The sequence below is a fragment of the Sander vitreus genome, chromosome 15, assembly GCF_031162955.1.
Source record: "Sander vitreus isolate 19-12246 chromosome 15, sanVit1, whole genome shotgun sequence".
Lineage (NCBI taxonomy): Eukaryota > Metazoa > Chordata > Actinopteri > Perciformes > Percidae > Sander > Sander vitreus.
In genome coordinates, this window is record NC_135869.1 from 11,333,585 (window position 1) to 11,361,577 (window position 27,993).

General features: G+C 41.8%; 1 protein-coding gene across 2 annotated transcripts; it reads right to left on the reverse strand.

The window, feature by feature from the left end:
• Positions 1–19,831: 19,831 nt before the first annotated feature.
• LOC144530567 (GTPase IMAP family member 8-like) lies at positions 19,832–27,580 on the reverse strand. 2 transcript variants are annotated; one of them, XM_078270186.1, is made up of 5 exons: positions 27,385–27,580; positions 25,595–26,281; positions 23,650–24,360; positions 22,843–23,487; positions 19,832–21,251 (listed from the first exon to the last, which is right to left on the reverse strand). In XM_078270186.1, exons 1-5 carry the CDS (start codon positions 27,419–27,421, stop codon positions 20,512–20,514), a joined length of 2,820 nt encoding a protein of 939 aa, XP_078126312.1. In that variant the 5' UTR covers positions 27,422–27,580; the 3' UTR covers positions 19,832–20,511. The 2 variants fall into 2 exon arrangements, with proteins under 2 accessions (XP_078126312.1, XP_078126311.1); XM_078270185.1 differs by lacking the exon at positions 27,385–27,580 and having other exon boundaries at positions 25,595–26,408.
• Between the last annotated feature and the right edge of the window lie 413 nt (positions 27,581–27,993).

Sequence of the window (27,993 nt, forward strand, 5' to 3'; positions counted from 1 at the left end):
TTACCCCTTATACTCCTGCAGTATTAGCTATACAACCTGCTCTCTCTCTCTCTCTCTCTCTCTCTCTCTCTCTCTCTCTCTCTCTCTCTCTCTCTCTCTCTCCTGCTTTAATCTCACGTGAGGTCTGTCTAAATTCAAAAGTGACAAACATGATTTACATTTGTAAGGACCAACATCTTCTCTATCTCTTTATTATATACAATGTGGCCAAAAGTATGTAGACACATGTACTTTTGTGTACTTTTGGTCTGGAGCTGTTTTTCATGTATTTCTCTTGTCCCAGTGGCTCCATTTTAAAGGTAATCTTAATGATGCAGCATACTGTACAACCATATTTTGTGGCAATGTGACCTCACTAATGCTCTTGTGGCTGAAATGGACCAAATCCCTGCAGTGTTTTACATGACATACATACATTACATGTTTAACAATAACTTGGGGTGTAACATCAGGCTGTCCACATATTTCTGGCCGTATAGTGTATACTCCATCATCTAATCTAATTTTCAATAGTTGTTGACACTGTGCCGTTGTTGGGCTGGATTGAATTATCTTGACGTGTGTTTCTGATATTTGTTTCTTCCCCAAATATGTAGATGAGGCAGCCAAAATATTAGAAACACCTTATGCACTCCAAGACAAGACCACCACAGAGTACAGCCTCAAAACTTGTCCTGAGAACTGGGTCAGCACACAAACAACTACATCAATGACTGTAGGGATAACAGGTGTTTTTTATTTTTCTATTGATTTACTTTTTTGCTCTCCAAATCGGATGAGTAAATTGAACAAAATCCAACTTTTTAAATGAACTCTGTGACTTTTTGTTTGTGCAAAACAAATGCTTGTGTGTCTCAGCTAATTACTGAGCAACATCAAAGTCCAAACATATTCCCATCAGTCAACTTCCAAAGGTGAATTATCATCATGCACCACAAGAGGGCGACTCAGCTGAGCTCAGATCAGCAGCAGCTTAACGATGAAGGATGAGGTTGTTCTTCTCTAAAGAGAAGTCCCTTCACTGAGGGATGTGCACTGTGAAAAGGATTCATTTTTACTGATCTCAGGCTTCACACGTTACTGTAACATACTGCTACACAATTTAGTACTTTATACATTTACAGTGGCTTCCATTAAAACATGGCAATTTAGATTTGATGTATCTGTAAATGGGTCTGTGATGCTCAAACGTGAGTTTATAGATATGGTATTGTAATTTTTTTATAACAAGACGTTTATTTTATCATTTTATTGTGGTGATATAATAGTATTCTATTTTCCATGACAGGCTGTACCATACAGTGTTTAGCACTTCTGTTGCAGAGATGGATATACTGTAGTTTGGAAAACTTTTTTGGGAAAACTGCTGAACATGTTGAGGTTTTAATCCATTAAGTGCTGCCTGCTGCATCGCGGATATTTTTATGTTAAGATGATACTAAATTTGGTGAGACCACGCCAAAACCACTAATGCACATCTAAGTATTGTAATTGGGTTTGATGCTCATCGAGGTACTTAGCCTTTACACTTAAGGAGAACCAGTGTTGATGGATATTGATCCAAGACAATGTGACGATAAAGCAGCAGTAGTCACCAAAAAATTGACGGCTTTATCTTTCCCGATCTCCATCTTGTACGATCCTCCTGACCCTGCTACTTCCACCTTCTCCACACCGATCATCAGCTGCATCAGAGGCTGCTGCCCCTGAAGCAGCAGCAGCAGCAGCAGCCACAGGGTGATTTAGTTACACTGTTGTAGATCCAAATGCTCTCCAGTATTGATCTCGGGACACATCAATTTTCCCACTTCCTACATCCTCCTTTGAGATCACCCCTGCAGCACCTCCGACTCACCCCCATTCTGATGACTCTGACAGCACTCCTCTCCATCAATACCCTCTTCTTTGATATTGTATTCGCATGTCATGTCCTTTGAATCCAGTATTTATTGTCCGCAGTCTGAGGAAAGGCACTCTATCACCGTGGGCGTTCAGGTGGTCATTGATGGGCTCCAACTCGTTTGTCAAATAAATGCTAATAATTAATATTAACACTCTCCAGGCATGTTGTTGATATTGTTTGATCCCAACAACAGTGTAACAGATGTATTACAACCCTAGGCTGAAATGGATCCACCCAATAGCCAGAAATAGAAAAATGTCCTCTGGATGTGAGCTCTATTAATAGTGTTATAGATATATGGATATGTGCTGACAGGGGTCTTCGGTAGGATACATGTATTTTTCTCTGTATGTATCACATTTCCAGCCATATGATTGGTCAGCGAAAGGAAATGTCATGTCAGGCTGCAAGGTCACTAATAAAATACAATCTTGATGAAGATGACTTGCCGCCCAGCGGAAGTCGTCACGGTGAGCAACTCAAGGGGCAGCAACACATGAAATTCACTGGAACACGGTTTTATTCAGTCTGTGTAGAAATCTCTTTTGACTTGTCATAGTTGGAAAAGCAAAGGTGTTTAATAACGATGTCTCTGTTCTATTCAAGTGTTCCAGTGACAGTAAGCAGGCATGCACTAATACCCAAAGCTGCTAAATGGAATTCAACCATCATTCCTTTCATTATTTACATCTGTGCTTTTGCTACTGTGGTGAAGTCAAAATGTCTTCCGTGTAAAAAGGCCTATTACTGCTGTTAGTCATTTCACTGCAATAGTTAGACGTTTTGGCTGCTGAAAATATTTATTTTGAAAAGTAAAATTGAATATGAAGTATAAAACGTATGTACCGACATCAAGAAAGTGGTGTGTGGTTGAGGTGTGTCTCAATTCGGATACATCCCTGAGTACACTTACATGTAGTACACTGTGTATACTATGTACTTGTGTAGTGCGTAGATTTCAACGAACGGCCGTTATACATCGACCGGAAATGACTCTTCTTCTTCTTTTTAAGTTTGTTTTTATTGGGCATTTTTAGGCCTTTATTTTCACAGGACAGAAGAAGACATGACAGGGGAGAGAGGGGAATTGACACGCAGCAAAGGGCCACAGGTCAGAGTCGAATCCGCGGCCGCTGCGTCGAGGAGTAAACCTCCACATATGTGCGCCTGCTCTACCAACTGAGCCACTTCTTCTTTTTAATGATATATTGCAGCCGGCAAAGCATTACCGCCACCTATTGTCACTCATTGGCCTTGCATGTAAAGAGAATAAATGATCCACATAATGACTTTTTGGTTGTTTGCGTCCTGATTGCAGGAGTGAAACAAAATAATGTCCAGGTTATCAGCACTTTATCATAAACATGGCTCAAGATCTAAAGAGAACCGGTGAAATATTCAAACTGGAGGAAAGTATTTCTTCTCTTCAATGCAGTACTTGTTGAATATAAAATACAGATGCTGTACTGTTTAGACACAGAAAAGTCTAGTCAAGACAAGAGGCTTCAGTGTGACCCTGGTGTGATGTTACAGCGGTGCTGTGATTTCTTGTCTTTGTGCTATTGGGGTGACAGATTGGGGCTGATATAAGAGTTGGATGGCCACAGTATAAAGTTATTGCACAGCATGCATTGAGAGAACTGCTCAGGGAGGCATATTGAGTCCAGAGGGTGGACACCATATGTTTTGAACACTCTGCCAAGTAGGGGATAGGACATCACCTGTGACTGGTTAAACATCTAAAAACAAGAATTATAGTTCCCATTCGAAACAGGAGGAGATGCATTCACCCTTCACAAATAGTTTGCAAATATAAACCACAAAAAGTACACGCTGAAAGCTGGAGCAGAGCCAGAGCTGCCGGGGAACATACACTTTTCTTCTGGCAGGCTGTCTTTACGCTGTCATATTCATGGTTTTGTTTTTTTCTCCTTGGTTAACTTTAACTCTGAAATATTGCCTATGTCCAGAATGTTAAGCTTCAATATCAGAGGTTCAAAGAGAAGAATACAAATGGATTTTTAAGCAGACGATCCCATCGGAATCCTTTAACTGACCATGTTACAGCATAATTACAGAACCCAGAGAGCTTTTCTTGCAGAAATATACCCATATATCACATATATTTATGTAAAACTACATGCCGACCAAACCTTTTCAACCTTAAAATTACAGTTTTATTTTTTTATCCCAGACTGGCTCAAGCTGTAATCAATGGGTTTAGATATATGGCCAATGGTAGTGGTTTCTCCTTCCTGTGGCTTCCCTACATTCAACAACATTTATTGCTGATATATTAAGTCTGCCAGCACTGTTACATGTTTAAACGACTGAGCTTTTTACTAGCTCTTCTCACTCTGAGCAGTGCCAAGTGAATTGGTGAAGTAAGGGATAATCACAGAGAGGCAGGACAATAAACAGTTTGATATGCCCGGCTTGTGGACGGCTACCTTACCTACGGTAACCTTCCACAAGCCGGGCATATCAAACTGTCTATTGCCCTACTTTGAGGTGATTATCCCATTTATTCTACTTCTTGCTTGACAACATAATAAAACAATTCAAATACTTTAATAATTATGCTTTTTCTTATTCGTATTGCATGCTTATTAAATGTTTGAGTTCATCTCCCTCAAAACGTAGTCCCCTTTAGAACTACGGTGAATAACGTTAGCTCAGCTGTAGCTAATTAGTTTCTATAGCAACCACAGTCCGGGTCAGTTGTCACAGTCTATCCTTCTGGTGGCTCTTCCACTCGGTGAAAACCTTGATAGCAAAGGCAGTTGCCTTTTTCGTGTTTGATTCAAGGGCCCCGTCTTCAATTGTACGCAGCTCCTCATCTGTCAGATCTCTGAAACGGGGACCCTGGGCCTTGTCTTTTTCTTTTGTCATTCCATCGTCCTCGTTGCTCTTTAACCAGTCCTCAAATGTCTTCCCTCCGCCAAATATATTAAAATTGACAATGAATTCGTCCATTTTTAAAACACTGTAATGTTTAGAACTATGGTGAATAACGTTTGGTCAACTGTAGCTAACATTAATTAGTTTCTATAGCAACCACACAAGGCTGCATCTGATCACTTTTATGACTTTCTATGACTTTTATCACTATTATGATTTAATAACGTAGTTGCTACATTGTATCTCGCTTGCGAAACTATGTATCGACTGACCCTCCGATAGATTTCCGACATATTTTAGAAACTTTTTTAAACAAGGTTTATTTTTACAATGGACCTCATGTTTGAAATTTCTGTGATACAAAAAAAAATACAAGCGGCGTATTGATCTACTATTTGATGACGCTGTGCTCAGTCAGCGGGCAACCTGCCGGGTTAATGCCCTCCTCCCAGCCAATCAGAATCAAGCATTCTTAAACGAAGTAGAATAAGTATGAATTAACTCCCTTGCTAATCACAGTCGGTAAGTGATTAATGACTTCCACTGTTTGGAAGTACCAAACAGGATTAACCCTAATTTCCCTTTATGTTATTTTACGTAAGGTGTGTGTGTGTGTGTGTGTGTGTGTGTGTGTGTGTGTGTGTGTGTGTGTGTGTGTGTGTGTGTGTGAGAAAGAAACAAACACCGTCTTCCTGGGTAATGTTCTGCAATGACTAATGTTTACTGTGCATTTTTACAAAGCCAGAATTTTCTCTCAGAGTTCACGAGCAATTTATTGGAAAATCAAAGCAGAGAGTTGAAATTCAGGACTTTCCATCATGCAGTTTTCCTCTCATTTATTGTTCTTTGATGTTAAAGCATTGTTTTCAGCCATATACTTCCAATGTACATTCCATACTGACGGAGCAGGAGAGCTGACCAGGAGAGCTGACCTGCAGCTAGCCGCTCATGTGAGACACCAAGTTGGACGCAGACATGACAAAGTATATAAAGTAGATATACAGCATAACGGTTTACATAAATTAAAACAATTCCTGAGTAGGTAACAAGAAACAAACAAGGAATAAATTTAGGAACTAAATGCTAACAAAAAATTGGCTCTACACTTATGTCTGCACAGAGCCTACGCATGTACCTTCTGATGATGACATCTGCATCATGCTGAGTCCAGCAGACCCTCACACACTCGCTCACGCAGACAGTATAATTTAATTTAAGGTTAGTTCTTCTAATGGTGGGTTGATAAACTAATGTACTGTATGTGCTAAAGGTTTGTGTATGTCTCTTCTGGTTTTGTGTGTGTGTGTGTGTGTGTGTGTGTGTGTGTGTGTGTGTGTGTGTGCACGTGCGCGCATGCGTGTGCCTATACACGCAGAGTTCCTTTGTAAATTTTGCTTCATCTGTGTTGTACACAGCAGCAATGCGCTGTACACATCAGCTCTAATATTCTTAATCGCCTCCTAGAAACCTAGAACAGCAGTCTGGCTATTTGTATTGATGTAGGTAGTTTGCAGATCTATATATTATACCTGTAGTTTCATGCGTGGCAACCTATTGCCCGCCCATCAGATTTGTTCTGGCGTAGACACTGTGTATCGTTCTGGATCAGCATCAACATATCTATAGAAATGTGCTCTATATATAATGATTACCTTTTTAGATATTGCTAGTGGCAGTCAGTCTAGTGATCCCCTGACTTTTCCTCTAGCGCCACCATGAGGTTGACATTTGTGGTTTTGAATAAAATGTCTTATCAAATAGCACTTTTGGATGGGTTGTGATGTATTTTTGCTATTTTTGCTATTTTTGCCCCCCCCCCAGGATAAATAGTAATAACTTTAGTGATCTCTTCACTTCCATCATCTTGTGCCATCTTCCAGTCAAAATTTCAAATACCTAACCAGCATTCCCATCAGCCTCAGTACGTTGTTTAGTGCAAATTAGCAAATGTTAGCATGCTAAAACTAGGATTGTGAACATCGTACCTGCCAAACATCAGCATGTTACTTTATCAGCATTGTCATGGTGAGTATAGTAGCATGCGGATGTTAGCATTTAGCACAGTGCCGAAGTACATGGCAGTAGACTCTTATTTTGCATCCAACTTTCTGAGTGTGAAATGTGTTGTCCGCTCCAGAAAACTCATTCATCTCATGCGGAAATGAAAAATAACTTCCAAACATCTGGTGCGAGGTAAGGTTACAATATGACTACAGTATAATCAGTGCTAAATAAATGCCATTAGATTTGCGAATGCTGTGAGTGAGTGCAAATGAGGGACCACGATTGGCAAGTGTCTGGCCATCATAATAACTGTAATACCTAATAATTCATTTTGGGTAGGCTATTCATTTAAACTTCCTTCCTCCTGGGTAGCTACTCAGGATTTTGTGCACCCAATTGTAAAGTATTTCCAGTTGACATTTAAATTACAGGTCTTGCATAAGCACCTCCATCAGAGTGGTGTTGATGGCCCTGATCCACATGTGCAGGATGAGCATATCTCATCAGAAAGCCTATATTTCCTGACAGAGTGGGTGGATTCTCTGCAGACCCCAGAGGCTCGTGTTCTGCACTCCCTCTGTGTCCCAGACAGCGACAGGATGCAACAGAGGTGCAGTGAAGCATCTGAGTCCAGCCTCATACAGCTGACCCAACACACAGACACTAAACACCAATCGTTTCATACCTGACAAACCCAGACAGAGACATACAGGGGATGGTATCGTTGAGCAGGTGCACTGTCACATTCCTGTACAGCCGTAAAAAAAAGCCATCAGTGCTCTTCCTGTTTCTGTCTCCACATGGCTGGTGGACGGAGCGTGCTTCAGCCTCAGATCCCCTGCTGTCACGGTGTGGTGGGGAGGCAGAAGCACCAGGTTGTAAAACATATGACCCCTCAGAATAGATGACCCTGATGTACCTGGGAACCAGAAGCTAAAAGGTGCAGAAGAAGAACAGCAAAGACAGGTTGTATTTACACAGGTGATGATGCTCTGGAAATCTGTCTACAGATCATTTTACTGACACACTCGCTGCAAAAAATGTCCATTTTACCAACTCACTTCATCTCATGTTTAGTTTTTTCAATTATTTTTCTTGGTACAATCTCTCTCAGGAGGGTGAGGTTATATTAGTCAGATGTTTCCACAGCAGCAGTAGGAATTTAGAAAAAAAGAAAGTGTCATCAGGAAAATACGACTTACTGGATCAGTTCATCCAAATTTTGAAAAACACATTTTCTCATATACCCCTATACTGTAGTTGTACTGTACTGTAGTTGGGACTTTTGAGGTAAGTTACTAGGTACTTTTTTGTAGTTTTTGAATTATAACTACTAAAAACAATTATGTGAATTGGTTCCTCGGAATAATCACAGACATCACTGTGAACATTTGTAAATACTATCTATGGAAGAAATAGTTATGATGAGAGTGAAGTCTGTGGCTTATCCCATGGAGGCCAGTGCACAGCTGCAATGAATACTATGGGGGCCTCATCAAGCTTCCCAATGTACTCTAGTGACTTTTTGGCTTCCAAGCAGCAGGCTGATACTGTGTTCATGGAGTTCCTGAAGTATTGGAGGCGCAGGAAAACGATGGAGCTCCTGCGGCAGTGGGAGAATATTACGGAGGAGGCAGGGGTGCTGTATCAGGAGCTACTAGACCCGAGACAGGGACGTCTGAAGCAGCTGCTGCTGCCCCACAGTTTGCGTGCGGAAGTCCTGCGCCATATGCACGATGGTCATGGGCATCAGGGCGTGGAGAGGACATTTAAGCTGGTTCGGGAGATTGAGGAGTATTGCCAGAGATGCGAGCGCTGTGTTGTGGCCATGGCCCCACTGCCGAAAGTGGTAACGGAATGGGAAAGTTTGCTGGCATCTCGGCCATTGGAGGTGCTGGCCATGGATTTTACAGTATTGGAGCCATCAAGCGATGGTTGCGAAAATGTGCTGTTCACCGATGTATTTTCCAAATTCACAGTGGCAGTGCCAACCCGAGATCAGAAGGCTGTGATGGTGGCAAGGGTCTTGGTGAGTGGATTCAAAAGTACAGAGTACAAGAATTCACTCAGATCAAGGTGTATGGAATGAACCAGAGTCACACCACCCCATATCACCTCCAGGGAAACGACCAGTGCGAGCATTTTAATTGCACCCTTCACGACCTATTGAGGACGCTGCCCCCAGAGAAAAAGAGGAGATGGGTGGAGCACTTGCTAGAGGTGGTTTTTGCTTACAACACATCAGAACATGCCAGCACTGGCTGCACCCCATATTTCTTGATGTTTGGCAGGTCCCCCAACCTGCCAGTGGATGTTCTGTTGGGAGTAGGAGAAGATGAGTTTGAGGGGACAGCCGATGATTGGATATGTGCACATCAGCAGCAGTTAGAGGCAGCTCACAGTCATGTGCAGAGGCAAATGGCACTGCATGCGGAGACCCGGAGACGAAGCCATGGGACCTCGTCATGGCAGAGTGCTCTGCAGGAGGGTCAGTTGGTCTACAGGCGGAATCACACGTTCAAGGGTCGGCACAAGATTCAGGACGTGTGGCTGCCAGTTCCATACCAAGTGCTGTCTTGGCCGAATCCCAAGGGGGGCGTGTACACCGTGGCTCCAGTGGATGGGTCCTTGGTCCCCAGTAATGTACATCGGGTGGAGCTCAGGCCCTGTGGTAAGGATCGGTCCGTGGAACTAACTCTGGGGCTGAGTGCGGAAGCTGGCATGCAGCGGAACGAGGTTTCTGCAGATCAGGGGTCAGAAGAGGAACTGGTGGTGATGCTCAAGAAGGTTTCTCCAGAGGAGGGGTTGGACAGAAGTGACTTTGATGAATCCCTGGTACAGGACAGCGATTCAGAGGAGGCGGAGATGGGCATGCAGGTTGGCCCTGAGGAATCAGAAGAGAGTGAGGTAAGGGATGTAGCAGCTGTTGCCCAACAGGTGTCGGACACAGAGTTTTCAGAGGAACGGGACCCTTCTCCAGTGGGGTTGCAGCGGTCTGTTAGAAGCATGGCAGGACTGTCCATTTCATCTACCACGATCTGCGGTCCCAAGTCGAGGACGACAGGCTGGCGCTCAGGTAGTGGCTCATCTTAACAACTTGTGGTTGGGTACCTTAAAAGAGATTCGGTCCACCGTTATGGATAATTTAAGCAAAACTTCAATACTGTAAGGAATTGGACCTGGCAGGTACTTAGTTTTTGGCTCTTAGCCCTATTATCGGGGCAATGATTTATGTTCTGGGGGGCTGAATGTAAGGTGCTGCAGCTACAGGTGTGGTTGCGCGCATGGTAGCTGGGCACGCTGCTGATGACGGCATACGGAAGCGTCAAGCTTAGCTGGAGGGTAATGTTTGCTGGACGCTGATTGCCTGGCAGCGTGAGGCAGTCGCTTCCTCTCGGGCGCTTAGGCTTCATTAATGGTATGTGTGAATCCTGTTATATGCCTAATGTTATTTAAACTGTTGTGTTATGTGAACTGTGAAGATGGTTTGAGTATGAAGTGTGTGAACGTTTGTTTGTACTGTGTTTATAGTGTGAAGGTGCGCGGACGCGGTGAGGCTCGTCTGAATATCTCTTATAGTCAATGATTTTAGACCGGTACGCATCTTTGTCTATGGGTTTATATTGTTTGTTTCATGGTATTGGTTGTATCCTTAAATCTGTTATTCTTTTGTTGTATTAAGGGGGAGTTGGAGCAGAGTGTTAAGACCTATGCCACTGTTTTGAGGTAGTTAACGTTGTTAACCTGTATCGCCATCAAAGACAAACTAAAGTTGTGAATTGAATAAAATTCTTGCCTGCTGATAAAATAGTTTTGGGCATTCATCTTTAATTAACTTGCACACGCATTACAATATGTTGTTTTGGAAAGAAAGGCTCCAGTTGAGTTTTCCAATTTAATTTTTCAGTGTTTTTTACACCACAAAATCCAATTCACTTTTCTTCACACTTTCTGGGTAGCAGCAGAAGGCTATAGATCTTTCAAAACACAGATAAAACAGAAACTATCTGTATGGTTAGATAAAGGCTTTAGATGATCGAATAAGGAGGGTACATGGGAAAATATACACATATATAACATATTTTGCTTCAGTTTTCTGCTGTACTGTAGCTGGACTGAATATAGTTTCAAACATAACCCTTATTCCCATTTACAGTAAACAGAAAGGATCATAAACACAGAACATCTGCTGTTCTCTACCAATAATTAGATTTAATAAAAACTAGGGCTGTCAATCGATTAAAAAATTTAATCTAATTAATTACATACTCTGTGATTAATTAATCGAAATTAATCGCATACATAATTAACAGTGCCTACATACCGGTGTTGAATCCTCTACTGTAAAACACAGTCAAACTTTACACCGTTTAGCGTTAGCTGTCAACATTTTAACCGTGTTTAATCCAGCTACTAGCTAGCGGTAGGCTAACGTTAGCTGCTGTTGAGTATTGTGTTAACTAGCGTCACATGCAGCGGTGTTTGTGTTTCCTGTAACGTCTGTTTCAGAGCAACAGAGAGAAGCGCAGACATATCAGTGGCACCAGATTTTCGTCTGTATGCAAACGTCAATGTGGAATGGATTAATCTGCGTTAATTTTTTTAACGCGTTATTTTTTCTCAGATTAATTAATCGAAATGAACGCGTTATTTTGACAGCCCTAATAAAAACACTTTACTGGATTAAGAGAAAACCATTTAAAAGGTTTTAAGTGCTACATTGTTCTAAACGAGATTACTTTTTACCTTGTTTAGATAAGATAACTTATTTTACAAAAAAAAAGCTTTATTAGTTTTGCAAAAGGTAGCACACTTTTACATTTTCCCATGTAGATTGTGTGATTGTGTTCAGGGGACCAGATGATGCTTTGTTGCCTTTTTTTGTAACTTTTTTTCTCCTGCTGCATCTTATTAACAATAATCCTATCTTTTATTATATTATCCCAGAGGGGCTACATAAAACTGAGTTATTGCCTTAATCATTTGTTCCTCTTGAAAACCACAATAAAGATGTTTATAAAGTGGTTTTCAAAGCATCCTTTAGTTCCTTTATTCCTCACCTACTCCTCTCCCTGCAGTGAGGTGAAGCGCTGCCTCAGATAAGACCATTTATGAACCACTGTTATCTAGAGAAGTAGCTCTTATCTGCTTTCTTACCAGCTTTTCTTCGCCCTCTTCAGCTAACCACTATAACAAGCCAAATGAATTGGCTGCTTCACTCAAGGTAACGGTAATGGAACAATGATGGCATTGGTGTGATTTTAAACCTTGATGTCTATCGAGGCATTATTCCCTGCTTCTTGAGTGCATTGAGTGCCTCGGCAGATAAATGGACTGTCTCCTCAGCACCAATCAGAAGAACCATCGTTGTGATGCAAAAATTGCGATTCAAATATATTCAAATTTGAGCAATTATATTCTCTCTGTTTGCTGAAATAGAAGAAATAGAACATCTGCATAATACCCCTCTGCAGGTGAAGACATTTACATTTCACTTGCCTTGCACACATTGTCTCACGCAGGCATGACGTCCTGGGATCAAAGGAGCTACATGTCTGTGAATAAGGCAGGACGTTGTTGTTTTAGGCTTCCTTTGGTCTGTATGAGCATCCTGGGATCATACAGGTTGCCGCTGTTGCTGCTGACTTCTTCAGCACCTGGAACATCATGTGGAAGGAGACAGGAGGGGGACGCACAACAGGCCAGGAGAGAAATCGAAACAAATGAAAAGAGGTGTTAAGAGCAAAGAGAAATAGAGATGGTTGTCAAAAGGTGAGCTGTCGACTGAGAGCAACCTGAGGATGAGTATCGACAGCAGGGCACAGAAAGGGAAATAACACGATTAGCTGGTTGGATGGTATTGAATAGAATCACAGATAACCTGATCCTCTTCCTCTACCATCCTCCAAGCCTCCTTAACTCTTCCTAATCTTCCTGAGCTCTGGACTTCCACAAACAGCTCAATACTCTCAAATAATATTAAGTAATCAAGGCTTTAAATCAGATGCTTGATCACTTTTTGAAAATCCATGCATCCATTGCTGCATGCAATGTGTAAAGTTATTAGGTGCATTTGTGTGTCATGTTTGTTAGGTGTGTAGTCGTGTTCTGTTTCTGTCCCATCATGCTTTTCGTCTCATTGGCGAGTGATCAAAGGCTGTAACCTTGTGTGGGTCGGACATGTTCACTCAACCAGCGTACATGGCTGGCTGCAAATGTCCTGGAAATCCTCAACACAGACACAAAAAACCTGTGTGTGTGTGTGTGTGTGTGTGTGTGTGTGTGTGTGTGTGTGTGTGTGTGTGTGTGTGTGTGTGTGTGTGTGTGTGTGTGTGTGTGTGTGTGTGTGTGTGTGTGTGTGTGTGTGTGTGTGTGAGACACCATATATTGTATTTATTGCATTAACTACAATTCACTGCTCTAAAGATAAAATCTGTATTCATTCTTGGTTTTCTTTTTTCTACTAACAAGATAGAAGAAGAACTATAGCCCTAATTTGGACCATCCTCAATTAAAACTTTGAATAATGTTGCTTGAGGCTGCAGGGGTTGTGCAATAGCTTTATGATATAATGCATAGAGTTAGGTGTAGGTTTGTGAAAGATGAGCAATAGATGGTGGCTGTGTGATGTGCTTCAGTCTGGCTACATATCACTTTGTTTATGTTGTTTTTTATTGTAAGAATATGTCAGCTATATGATAAAACAATATGTCAAGTGTTATGTGTGAAGCATTTGAACTCAAGGCAAATATCCCTCTGGGGACAACTATCGCCTGCAAAGTGGTCTCCATGATATGTAAAAATTAAAACGTCGTAGGACTATAGCAAACACATCGTTGGAAAGGTCTCAACCTCGACGGTAACATATGTCAGTCTGAAGAGGATACATTACTCCTGCATTGAAATATTGACCTCTGAACCTTGAACCAAGTACACGTTTGATGACTTGTCATTTAGCAACAGAAGGTGCTCCACACATAGGACCAGCTGTTATAGAAAGCGCTGGACCTCAGCTGTCATGTAGATATGGTCACCAAAGTTTACCCACTGTAAGCACTGTCAAATATGGTAATAACCTATTTTCACCTATTTAACGATTCAATTTTCAAAATCTGATGACACCAGTGTGTTCCCCATCCCAAAAAAAAACCAGGGTGTAGCCAAAATTCTACACTGCCAACTTCTACTGGTGGACTTGTTCGGCTCTTGTTTTTCTGCTAATACAACGTTAGACAAAAACATAAATATTACGAATATTATGTATTTTTGTCTTTCCTATCCGCCGAGCGGTAATTACTACGTTACTTCCGGAGTATTCCGCTGATTTTTTTAAACGTTATTAAGGTGCATAACTTACTGGAACAAAACTGAGCAACGTGTTGTTGCTGGTGACAAAACCACTGATTAAATATGTACATTGAAGCGATACTGCCATTAAAGACCCGCCGATCGCTGTCCGATTCTCTGATATGAATGTACTCTGAGTTGATTGAACCAACTCAAATCAGCTGTTCTGAAAACGAAAACTCAGAGTTTCCCATCTCAGGGTAAATCAACTCAGAGTTCAGGGTTAGACTCAGAGTTTGTTAAACCTTACTGAAACGGGCCCCAGGAAGCACCATCACATATCTCTCTTTACACAACATGCATCCCATCCCAATAACCTCCTCACATCCCTTTATGCTGTTGTCATTCAAGCCACAGAGGCTCAGGCTTCTCTACTCAACCATACATTGTCTTCCTCGGGAAAACAGACTGCAGTATCATATACTAGCAAAAGAGGATTGAAGTCAGCCACCCAAATATAATGTCAAAGATTGTATCAATGCCAGAATAAATTCATGGATCCTGCCATGTATAAAATAATCACTATTAGCATGTTAATGTGACACTGCAAATAAACTCATGCACAAACAAACTCAACTAGCCAATAAACCAGTGGATCCCACACTTTTGGTTTGTGACCTGTTATGAAACCATGTTTGGATGCAGTTCAACCATAAAGGTATTTTCCAGGCTGCCACGCTGCAATCCTGGACGCAGATAGTGGACATGTTGTAAAAGCAGATGTTTAGGTTCTGTATGATATATATCTTATTTAAGTGCTTTTGACATATCGCAGTAATAAAACGCTGTGAAAGCATTCTGCCTCGTTGGCCGGCGTTGGGAGCTAAATGTCTGAAGGTGAAATTGACTTCAGGGTGAAACCACAAACCCAGTAAGCCTCCATTGATTTACATGGGGCTCTCCTCTCATCCCTCCCTGTAATAGCTCTCGTAATAGCCACTTGTGAAGCAGATGGCGTCTAAATTTTTAACATACAACTGTGTTGCTTTTCCTCTTTTGTGGTCTCCAGTCGCGGGGTTAATGATTTAACAAGTGAGACCTTCTGAGAAACAGAAACATATTCAAAATGGAGCTGGAATTCGGTCCACTGGTGTGCAGTTATTACCCTTAATTGTTTCCTGAACTTTGCCCTTGAGGTTTTCCCTGACCCGGCATATCCTGATGGGGCTCAGTGACAGACGTGGATTTGAGAAGATGGAAGAGGGTGAGTCCTGAGTGTGTGCATGTGTGTGTGGTTGATGCTGGTCCAATCCAGGTGCCAGCAAAAGCCAAATGTACCTCATTTACTTCTGACACACACTCCTCCATCACCTCCACATTTGAAGCCTGGACTTATTCAGACTATTCCTGAACAATTCCAGCGAAATTGTTCCCACAGGCTGAACGTGACGTTGTAATGGGTTCTCGATGAGGCCAGAAGCTCCTGCATTAATGTCTTGTGCTTCCTTGATTGATTACAGTTTGGAATCAGAGCTGAAGACTTAAGACTTTAGGTCACTAAAACAAGGACTTGACGTTGACTTGGCTGCTGTGAGACAGATTCATGAAGACTTGATTTACATCCGTCCTTCTGTCCATCTATTCTCCATCACAAGGTAGCCCAGAAGTCTTTCTCCATATAGTACCACCCTGGGGGATCCGGAGCTTTCTCAGTCCTTAAAGACTTGAAAACTTCAAAGCAAAACTTTCAAGACTCACGTCCTCTTTTGAAAATCCTGAAACTGGAAAAATAAAAATAAGACAGCAGCAGGTGGGCTTTGTGCAGCATGATCACATCTTGCATCATTAGTGCTTTGACCCAAAGTTCTGCTGAATTAAATGAACAGAATAATACAAAGAAAAGCCTGCTGTTAGAGGTGCAATGAATGGCACAAGAGTGGATTACACCGCACACTTTCAGACGGTCTCTCTGGTTGTATTCACGAAAAGTGACAGAGGTAATTTTGTGAAAAATGAAAAAGAGAGCTTTGATTGTCGATTTCGGATGTTAAAAAAAAAAGAATGACAGCAACAGGTCACTTTTCTAATTTATTAAACTTTTACTCTGAAAGCACATAATCTCAGCTGGGCAGAAAAACACTCTTAACACAGCTTTGAAATAAGAAAGGTTTAAATGCTGTTTCATTTTAATGGTCGGCATTCAGAGACCTGAAAGATTTGCAAATTATGTAATTTGCTTATGAAGACTTGTGAATGTTGGACTTGTCCTCAAGGACTTAAATTAGACCAGAGGAAACACCAAGAGGAAACACCAGAGTTGACCAATTGTTTTGAGTTGCTTGAGATTTGATTTAAATGAGACTTGATTAGGACCTGCCCCAAAACACATAAACAAAATGCTCTGGTTGGGAAATGTTGTTGGTGTGAAATTGACACAACTGGAGCCTAAAGTGGAAGAAAAGCTTACTCTAAAAATAATAATGCATCCATGCCCACACTCCATGTGGCATCACCAAAGTGACATCACAGCCTTGACCTAAATGGTGTTTCAGCCTCAGTGATTGGGACTACACTTTCCAATAACTTGCATCACCCAACCATGACTGGGCCTGATCGCCAGCTGTTTCTGTACTGTACTCTCTGTCAGTAGCACTGTGAGGTCGTGATACAGACTTTCTTTATGGGCTGGAAAGGGTGGAAAAGGTCAGTCCTCCCGCTGAGGTGCACTGGTCGAAAATGTACCCTGTCCCAGACATCACCCCCTGGGGGGGCGTCATCGTATCAGAGCATGAAGGGAAGTGGAGGATGGATGATTCCTTTACACCAGGTCTAAATCATCCTTTCTCCATCCATGTTCCCAGCCTCTGCCCATATCTCAGCCTGCTTTTCTTTTTCCACCTGGAAAAATAGCAGGCAGTGAAACGTGATACAGGGCAGCGGGTGGGTGGGTCATGCCGGTCGCTGTTCTATCCCGCTAATGGAGATGGATGTGGGCTCGGAATTGTCTTCCGAACAGCCTCAATGACGGAGAGAGAGAAAGGAGATCCATTTCTCCTGCGCTTCCTCCCGGGCTGCTGAACTCCTTTTTTGAGAGGGGGGGGAGCTGAGCACTCAGGACTTGATTTGAGAGAAGGAGGAGAGAATGGGATGGCAGACAGAAAAAATGAGAGTGGGTTGAGAGAAAATGAGAGGCAGGAGAATGGAGGAATGACATGTTGACAAACGGAGGAAGATAAATGATGAGACCGCAGGTAGAGGGGATTGAAGGAGTAATGGTATTCAAAGAGGTACAATGCAAAGAGAGAAATCCCCGAGAGGAAGACTGGCAGAGATAAATAGACCATGATTACCTACAAATCACTCCTTTGCTATTATGCCTCCAGTAAGTCCATTCTGGGAATGTTTTCGTCCCTTTCCTGTATTCCCACAGTTGAGATTCCTCTTGTCTTTAGAAACAACACTGTTAATGAAGAGGCAGGAAAAGACCACTTCACTCGTATAGCAAGAGGTGATGAAACTGAATTACAAGGTTTTTATCTCAAACAGCTGTTTTGATCATCTACATTCACACTGCAGAAAAAAGTGGCCAAAATCAGATTTTGCTTTGCTCATATGTGACTCAGCTCACTTTTTTTCATGACAGTGTGAACGGTCAAGGAAATGGGACGCCTGAACTCAGTGTCTTGCTGTGGAGAGACACTGTCAGATAATTAAAGGATAGTTAAAGGTAGCCCTTGACATCCAGAAATTCAGGATGAAATCTGTTTCAATGAAGCCATTCACGTCACAATCCCACCACTCCTGGCCCTGATTCCGCATCCCAACACACCGAAAGCCGTAATTAAAGATGTTACTCTTTTCCTCATTCTTGTCCTGGTTATCATCTGCTCACAAATTCGCTGGCTTCTATCCTATCCAATAGTTCCTATATTTCTAAGCAGATTTTCTATGCTGTATTCGGATAAAACGTCATGTCATCATGTTTTTCTTTTATTGGCAAAAATGGGTTAGCATACCTCTCTGCTCACCGGGAGCATCTAAACAAAACTCAAACTGCAAAAATCCAAACTCCTAAAAAGCAGCGAGTCAAATGTATAAAGCATCACAATGCAGGCAGATTGTGCAGTGGCATCAGCTTACATGATAGCTGTCTATTTTTAGGTTTAGATTTTCCAAGCATTTATCTCTCGCTGCCTAGTGTAACTTTAATAAAAGGGAGACACAATGATATTGTTTGGGAGAAATAAACACATCAGATCTGAGCAGAGATACTAAATAGAAAATGTATGCTTTTAGATTTCAGTCTCACGCATCCAGATCAGGAAACTAGATCAAACAGCTTTAGCTAGTCTAAAATGGCCACCTGCCTCCTGGTGTTACCATACGTTTTTATCCTGCTTTGATAGTAGAGGATGTTCACAGTGTTTACTCTGCCAGAGCCTAATTAGCCTCAGCAGTAGTGTGTGTCTCTGTGTGTGACTCACTTGAAAGCTCTAGATAAATTCCGGGGAAAAGCCTTTTCGATGGAAGCCGCAACAGATTCACTGTTTTCTCAACAAAGAAAATGGTCGGTTGGATCGACTTCCTGTTTTTAACCACTGTCTGTAAGTGGTTGGCTGTAAACTGGAAGAGGCACACATGTGAACTATCCTGCGCAGATGAACAAGGTTCATTTCAACCATTCAAGGCTTAAATGTTTGTGCAGGAAGCTGGCACGCTACAGGGAATAACTTGATATGAAAAGTGATATGAAAAGTGATATATTAACATTTTCATTTAGATCTTGTTTCCTCTGGAGTTGTACGTTATATGGCCAAAAGTATTTGGACACACATGCTTCTAACATGGGGTCAAACGTTTACGCCCCTGCATTGTGATGATCACGACTTCCGAGAGATTATAACCTCTGTGTACACTATTTTTAAGTTCTTCATCCTCAGTTACTTCCACAGACCCTGTGTTGCCAAACTTATATAATCATTCCTAAATATTCTCTCGGCCCCCTACCAGCTAAACTTTTTAAACATCTCTGGCCATTTCTGACACCTACAATGCCGAATATTGTCAATTTATCACATACGAAAGGCTACTGCACCTTGTTCTGTGGTCTTTTAATAATTCATCTCTAACCTTTCATTCTTTTTGCTTTGCTGTGTGTGTGTGTGTGTGTGTGTGTGTGTGTGTGTGTGTGTGTGTGTGTGTGTGTGTGTGTGTGTGTGTGTGTGTGTGTGTGTGTGTGTGTGGTCTGTAACCTTTCCAGGTCTTTGTGGTAGAGCGGAACCTGGAAGGACATCTTCCTGGGTCCATATTCCTCATATATGTCTACTATCTATCTACCTAACATTGTCATTTTATTTCTCCATATTGTAATTTTACATACATATAGTATGTGTATTTCTGTCTACTCTGTATGCAAAACATTGTCTGTATTGGAAGAGGGATTCCTCCTCTGTTGCTCATCCTGAAGTTGTATTCCTTTTGTTAGGGAGTCTGAGCCTAAAGAGGAAGATACAGGGTATCATATGCTGTACAGATTTTACTTGACAGGCCTGTACAGAGCCCTGACCTCAACCCCATCCAACACCTTTGGGATGAATGGGAATGCTGACTGGGAGCCGGGCTTCATCGCACCATGCTCTTGTGGCTCAATGGGAGCTAATCCCCCAAATCTTATGGGAAGCCTGAAACCAGAAGAGTGGAGACTGCAGATAAACGCCCATGGTTTTGGTATGACATGTTTAATAATCACATATGGGTGTAATGTCAAAGTGTCCACATACCATATAGTGTATGTCTCCTCATCAAATCATCTAAACTTTAATTGTTGTCTCAAAACTTACCTGCCATTTAGATCAACACACAATCAACTAAAGAAGTCTCAACAAAAACTAAAAACCTTTGGCCACATACTGTAGTGCATATTGTGTATATTGGAAAACATGAGAAAATGTTTTGCTTTTCTTTCTTTGATTACTGCAGAATAGTGATGTTTCGGCAGCCACATAATAACCTACTCTTATACAACAGCCCCCCCTTGTGGAGAAATAACAAACAAATCAAAGAAGCGTAACAAAATTGTAGCTCCCTCAGTCAGAGAAAGTGAAGTTTTGACTATTTACTTTTTACTTCTTTGTCAGAAAAACACATATACATTCATTTTCTTTAATTTATTTTTTTTAAGATTATTTTTTGGGCATTTTAGGCCTTTATTTTGACAGGACAGCTGAAGACATGAAAGGGGAGAGAGAGGGGCGAATGACATGCAGCAAAGGGCTGCAGGTCGGAGTCGAACCCAGGCCCGCTGCGTCAAGGAGTAAACCTCTATATATGGGCGCCTGCTCTACTAACTAAGCTATCCGGGCGCCCATATACATTCATTTTCACTGTATGAGAAAACAATATACCTAATCTTTATATCAACATGTATTATTATCATCCTGTTTACTTTTTTCTCTGAGTTCCTGTATGGCCTTCCAGCTGTGCTCCAGACTTGTCCTCAGCTCGGCCAGATCCCTCCTGATCTCCTCAAGCAGCTCCAGCTTTGACAGTTTCCTGTCGATGGATGAGAGCACCTCCTTCTGTCCGGCCTCCTCCTCGACGACAGCATCCCGCTCCGCGGTGGGACACTCAGCTTCAGGTTCCTGAAACAAACCCATGGCTTGCTCCCAAATCTTCTCAAAGTAGGAGTCGATGAAGGCTTCCAGCTCCTCCAGGCTGCAGCTATCGTCCCACTGGTCGATCAGCGCCTGCAGACCTCCGGACTCAGTGAGCCTCCCGAGAGTCCTCTCTCTCAGTGCAGGATGGCAGAGGGGATGCACACTGATGCCATTTTCCTCCTCAATCCGCATCTTGTGTTGTGTTTGAGGTAAAACCAGAAGCATTGTTGGATGTCTGGATGAGAACAGACAGCGTTCACCGTTCAGTCTCAGGTGCAGATCATCAGTAGGGAAACAAACAGGCAGATTTATAGTCCACCTCAGTGCTTCTCTACCAGAGAGCATTGAGGCCAAACAGGACATGAAGCTGTCTCTGTCCAGGATGTTAAGTCCAGTCCGTCCTCGTCTTCCTGTTGGTAGTGCCACTACCTGACCACCGTTATCTGGGCCTCCTGAGCAGTTTGGTGTTGTTTGAGTAGTGGGGTTGGCTGATTCAGTCACTGTAAAGGAAATAATAATGGTGGTAAGATTTCACACAAGCCATAAAAATACCAACTGATGCTTTAACGACCGATATAAATCATCTTATCTCTCTATTATAGATATTGCTGCCACACTGTTTACACCATACACCAGTTTTAATTCGATCCCTCCCCATGTTACACCAGATATGACTTGTCTTTTCTTTTTTTAGATTGTATGTGCTGCTTACTCTGTGGTTTGTAAACGTTTTTGTTTTCATTTGTAGCATAATGCTGTTTTGTATAGTGCATATTCTTTATTTGTTGTGCATAATTACATCCTATTTCAATAACCAATTTTAATTTAATAGCTACACATTTAAAAAACACATTGTTTATTAATGTGCACTGCCGCTGTCAAGTTAAATCAAATAATATATAATTAGCTTATCACAGATATATCAGTGTGCATGCTGGCAGATGTACAGTGCAGTAAATAGTAAATGTTGAACAGGCTGCATGTATTATCAACACTAAATGTTATTTATTTGCAAAATGTTAACTAAAGTTTTTTATATATATTTTTGCATTTGTTGTATTTTATTTATAATTATTCATTTAAAGTCAAATTTGCTGTTACTGTCATTTTTTGATAAAATAGCATCTTTTATTGTTTTATTGTGAAATAATCTCCTGCCTCAATCCTTTTTTGTAAAGCTATTTAAATCCAAATTTGTGGGAACAGTTGCAAATAACAGTTCATTGTTGATTAATCTGTTGATTATTAAAAACGTTACCCTGTTTTAACTACAAATATGTCAGATTCTCTAAAACAGTGGCTTCAGATCTTTTTTCCTTGTAACACCTTAAAAAAAGTAAAGTCTACTTGTGACCCATCGTCAATTTGTTGCATATTGCAAGTTAACATAATGAAAATAAGTGATAGTTCAAGTCATTTTTTTTAGGCCTGAGGAAGTAATATTATCCAGTAGATCTGTCACAAAGTCTTCCTCTCTGTCCCTCCATTTAGCCCCCTGTATTGCAATTCTTCCTCCATCCACCAGATACTTACAGACTTTCCCACCTGCCCCACCTCACTTTTTTTCTATATATTTTTTTTAAAACCTTTTTTTTACCCTTGTCAGCCCTGCACTATATAACCGGTCCATTTCCACTCGTTCTCTGTCAGATTGTCAATGTTGTTTATACCTTTCTGTTCCAGCCAACTAAACCTTGTTCTGTTGTAGTTCCAGCTTGTGTCCTAACCGTTCCTGACGTGCTCACCTGTCATGCCCCCCTTGGATTGTGTGAGTGTTCGGACTGCCTTCCTTTTGCCAACCTGGGAGCCTGTTCCTGACCTTTGCCTCAAGTACATTTCCCTTTATCCTTTTGAGTCCTCCTCCCTTTGTTTCCAGAATCCAGCGTCCGTGACAAGATTAGTGAAATGTATAATTTCTCATTTTCCTATTTCTATCCTGTTGATTGTCTTGCAACCTCTTATCGGGGGTCCCTATCGGTTGGGGAGGGAGCCCTGATATACGAACCACTGCTCTAAAAGAACCATATCGTTACAAACTTCGGTCCAAAAAAACTGTCCGGGGAAAAACATCAGTGCATCAGGTTTACTTACAGTCATGGGCCAGCTGTTGTCTGCAGCTCCTGAGCATCTCTACATCTTTTTTACGCAGCGTCACGTCTTGTAAAGAAACACTTTTCCACATGTGATCACCTCTGTGAAGAATAGCCAGCCTTTCGTTAACCAGCATCTCGTCTATCAGTTTGATGAGCTCGTAAACCTGAGCTCCATTGTCCCGGTGTTTATTGTCCAGGACGTGATATCTGTTCCCACACTTCTCAACCAGCCTCTGCAGCGGCGCTCCTTCACTCTCCATGCGCTGCTCGATGCTCGTGTCGCCCAGCCAATCGCCGTAGCTGAACAGGACCACGGCTCTGCTCCACATCTGGCCTCCTCCTGCCTCCAGCTGTTTCTCCATGGCCTCCATGTGGCTATTTCTGAATGAGGAGCTCACATTGACAACCAGGAGGATGGCACAGGATGCCACGAGGAGGTCAGAAGTCATAGAGAAGCAGCCCGGTGTGTCCAGCACTGCCACCGTCCTGCCGCTGATTTTGCCTCGTTTTTCGGAGCAGGAAGTCGTTGGGGTTCCTGTGTGGAAGCACTCTCCGCTCAGGATGGTGTCTCCACATGAGCTCTTGCCTGTTTTCCTGCCACCAACCAGCACTATTCTCAGTTCTGGAAGAGGGGTGAGCTTCTCTGTTGGAAAGAAGTTTCACAAATCAAACAAACTCTTACTGGTTGAATTGTGTCCAAAAATCTAAACATCATTTTCAACAGCTACATTAAATAGTGTTTATTAAATAAGCAAGACGAGATCACGCTGACATTGTTCATCACTTTGAAATGTATCGAACGCACCCAGCTGAGACCTCGCCATCTGCCTTTGTTTCTCCTTCCTCGCCACTCTCTCCTTGGCTCTTTCCTCCTCTCTTCTCATCTTCCCCTCCAGCTGTTCCATCACTTCCCTCTCTATTTCATAATGCTGGCCAGCGTTGCAGCCAGCCAACATTTCCTCAATCTTCCCAATCAGCTCTCTGACTTGAAATCCGTCCCCTTTAGTTGTATTGTCCAGGACATGATACCGGTTGTTGCATCTTTCAACAAGCCAGCGCAGGGGCTCTCCCTCGCTCTCGATGCACTGCTCCGTGGTCGTGCCTCCCAGCCAGTCCCCGAAACTGAACAGCACAATGACACGACTCCAGATGTGGTCACTGATCAGCTGGAGGTGCTCCTGCGCTGCCCTCCTGTAGGTTTCGCTGAAGGCTCTGTCCACACGGATCAACAGCAGGAAGACGTGAGGCCCCGGGGGGCAGAGGGACAAACTGAGCACCAGCTGTCTCCGGTCGAAGACAGGACTCTCGTCACAGAAGTAGTTCATCCACCAGCCCGGTGTGTCCACCACCGTCACCTGTCTCCCAAACACCACTCCTGTTCCAACCACGCACTGGGCGGTTCTCCTCACTCGCTGGCTGCTCTCTCTGCTCAGGATTGTGTTCAAAGCGGAGGTTTTCCCAGAACCCTTTGCTCCCACCAACACAATCCCGATATTAGTAATGGGCCGCAAGCTATCTGAAAGAATGAAGTGTGTTTTTTAGACTTCTATTTAATCCATTTTCAGGTAGCACTGATTTAATTATTTGCAGGTACAGAAACAGCTTGGTTACAGTAATAGTTCAACATTTAGCGAATACACTTTTTGTCCTGAGTTACCAGTAGATGAAAAGATTAATACCCCTCTAATATACTGTATGTCTGTTTAAGCATGAAGCTGGAGCCAGCAGCAAGTTAGCTTAGCATAAATAGTTACCCTGGCTCTGTCTGAAGGTCAGGGGCGTAGCACAACATTCTGGGCAGTGTAGAAAGGCATTCTCTATGGGCCCCTCCCCACATCCACAGCTATTCATTCTAGCATCTTTTTGGGCCCTCCTCACATGAGGGCCCTGGGTACTCAGTCCCCTTTCCACCCCCAGTCCAACACCCCTGCCGAAGGTAAGTAATTAACTTAATAATGAACACGTTATATCAACTTTGTTTAATCTGTACAAAGCCGAAGTGTAAATACGTTAATTTGTAACTCTACAGACATTATGGTGCAGGCTCGTTTTTTAGTCGGGCACAGTGACTTCCTGGAGTATTTTCCAAAATGTTTAAAAACGTTCAAAAGTTTTTTAGACTTTAAACGGTTCTTGGATATCGAAAATGAAATGTGTATTAATCCGTAGCTGAAAATAGTCCCCAACAAATGCACTATTTACTTCTGTTTAAGTAATGTTTGCTAATACCCACAGTGCCCGGCTGTTTTAGGAAATGAGTGAGGGTTCTTTTTTTAAATGACATACATATTTGTGACCTGTTTTGTCAGTAGGAGCCAAAGAGCTTGGAAAGCCAAAGCCACGAGCAGAGTAGGAAAGTCAAAGTATTAAGGGATGGACAAAGGCATTTTAGTTTCAGTCTGTTCATGAAATTAGTTGACAGTAGAACATATGGAATATCGCCTGCCTTATCCTTTAAACAGAGTCTAGGACACAGGGAGTAACTGTTAATAATCAACTAATTATCTGCAGCAACAAAAATATCTTTGGAATAAATTCTGCAATAGTTTACATTAACAGCAATACAAATTAGGGCTGACCCCAACCTGGAGCAGAAGATCTAAAGACAGTATACTCAGCATTGTGTTTGACTGATCGGAAGGAAGTCTCTGTGAAGAGCAGTGTGCAAAACACCAAAATCCGGATTGTGGAGATTTTCTCTTTAACAGCCAAACATAAGCGAAACATTTCAAAGATCATGATTCACTCACCTCTCATGAGAGACCTGTGTTTCCTCATTCTCACAAACCTCTGCTGAGCCCTCTCCTCCACGCTCCTCTTCTCCTCTGCAGTCACCTGTAAAATGTTTTCTTGCATTTCAAACACTCTGTTTCCATTTCCTGTGACAAGTTCCTGTATCTTCTCCAGCAGCTCGGTGACTTCAGTTCCATGGCTCGAGATAACACTGTGACACCTCTGACCGCACTTGTCACTGAGCCAGCGGAGGGCCTCCCCCCCCCTGCGTACGATCTCTTCAGCTCCTGTGTGTTCAGACCAGTCAGCAGAGATGAAGACAACCATGCAGTGACTCCACACCCTCTCACCCAGCAGCGTCACGTGCTCCTCCACAGCCCTCCGACGCTTCTCGGAGAAGCCCGACCTCGCCTTAATTGTGATCAGAAATACATGTGGGCCCGGTGAGCACAGAGACACGCTGCTTACAATCTCCCTCTTCACCAGCCTGGGCGTGTCCTGAGAGCTGAAGTCGCACCACCAGCCGGGAGTGTCCACCACCGTGAGCCACCGTCCCGCCACCATGCCCAGCCTCCAGGAGCACGAGGTCCTCTCTTTGGTCCCAAACTCCTCTTTTCCCAGGATTAAGTTCCCCACAGAGCTCTTCCCAGAGTTTCTGCCACCAAGAAGGATAATCTTTAACTGTGATGTACACCAGCCGTCCCCTGACAAAGAAAAAAGAAGGAACACATAGAAAGGGTTAACAGCAAAGCTATATTGACTAAAAACAAATTTCTTGTTGCTAGAAGAAAATACCAAATGCATTCAGACCACAAGCAAACACATGCAACTTAATCCATGAGTTACTTTACGGAAACTGAAGCAGCAACAACTTTGATTGTGTAACTAATGATTGTTTGATTACTTTTCTTTTTTATGATAGTTTATTAAATATCTTTGAGTTTGAATATACTTGACAAAACATTATGCAGCAACAATTTTGATAATTGATTAAGTGTTTTATTTTAAGCAAAGTGATAAAATATTTACTTGTTTAAGCTTCTCTAATGTGTATACTTGCTAGTTTTCTTTCTTTTTTATTATAGTAAATTAGTATATTTGAGTTTTTTTGGGTTCGGATATTAGTAATGGGCCGCAACCTGAAAGAATGAAGTGTTTTTTTAGACTTTTATTTAATCCATTTTCAGGTCACACTGTTTTAATGATTTGTAGGTACAGAAACAGCTCAGTTACAGTAATAGTTCAACATTTTAACGAATACACTTTGTGTCATAAGTAAGCATAAGATGAAAAGATTGTTACCTGACAAAACCAGACAAAATAATAACTTGAATGCCATTTTATAGACCAATTGGTTGATCAAATAATTGAAAAATGAAGTGGCTGTTTAATTGATGACAAGAAATAAGCATAAAAAGCCCCCAAATGACATAAAACTACAAAAACGTATAGTATAGAGTTGATTCTGTTTGGTCTTATAAATATTAAAAAACTGAACAAATAATATAACCTTAAATCCTTCCCTTTTAAATTGTATCATTGACATATGATTGCTATATAAAAGCAAAAGATTATAGGCTAATCAATCAAATACAATGCACAAAAAATAATGTATGGGATGCAAAAAGTTAAAACATGCCCCAAAACAGTAAAAAATCAATAGATTATAGATAAAATATTAAGAAGACATTTAAGATATGACACCAACAATGACTACATAACTATTACAACACAGGAAGAAAAATAAAGACAAAGATCATCGTGGGTATAATGCAGTTATTATGAGACATCAAGAATTAAAACTTACATGCTGACAGCTCGCTGGTTGCCATCCCATGTCTCATTCTGAAAACATCTAAAAACAAGTATACTTTAAAACAAACACCATTTATTCATATGTCACGTCTGTTTTTCTGTGTTCTTTGTAAAAAATCTGGACAAAGCTTCCTGCTGAAGGAGTGATATACTGACAGAAGTTTGTGTTTTATGTGTTTATGAGTCTGAAGGTTGGTTGTAATGAGTAATCAGACACATATGCAGTGGACAGTAACAACCACACCTCTCAGCAGCAGGTCGACAGTCACAGGTCAGAAACATAAAGACTGTGTTAAGCATTTAGTATTTACCAAACACAGGCAGATAGTGAAGACAGTTCATCCACTTACCATTACAGGGTTATCAAGTGAATTTACCATCACAGGACATTGGACATATGGAAAGAAATAAGAAGAACTACACTAAACTATCAAAATAGAGGATTGTTAATATGAGCAGGATTTAAAAAAAAGTTGGCAGTTCTGGTGAATAATGATCATTGAGCTGTTGTGGGATTTATACATTTAATCAAGTACTGTACACTTTGAGGTACTATTCATTTGAGTACGTCCTTTTCTATTTTAATCTTCTAATCCACAAC

Coding starts and splice junctions, on each gene's coding strand:
- LOC144530567 (XM_078270185.1), bottom strand. CDS start 26,381: ATGCATTTGGTATTTTCTTCTAGCAACAAGAAATTTGTTTTTAGTCAA. Junction 24,361..25,594: donor ACACAGGTCTCTCATGAGAG/GTGAGTGAATCA, acceptor TCATTCTTTCAG/ATAGCTTGCGGCCCATTACT. Junction 23,488..23,649: donor GATGGCGAGGTCTCAGCTGG/GTGCGTTCGATA, acceptor TCTTTCCAACAG/AGAAGCTCACCCCTCTTCCA.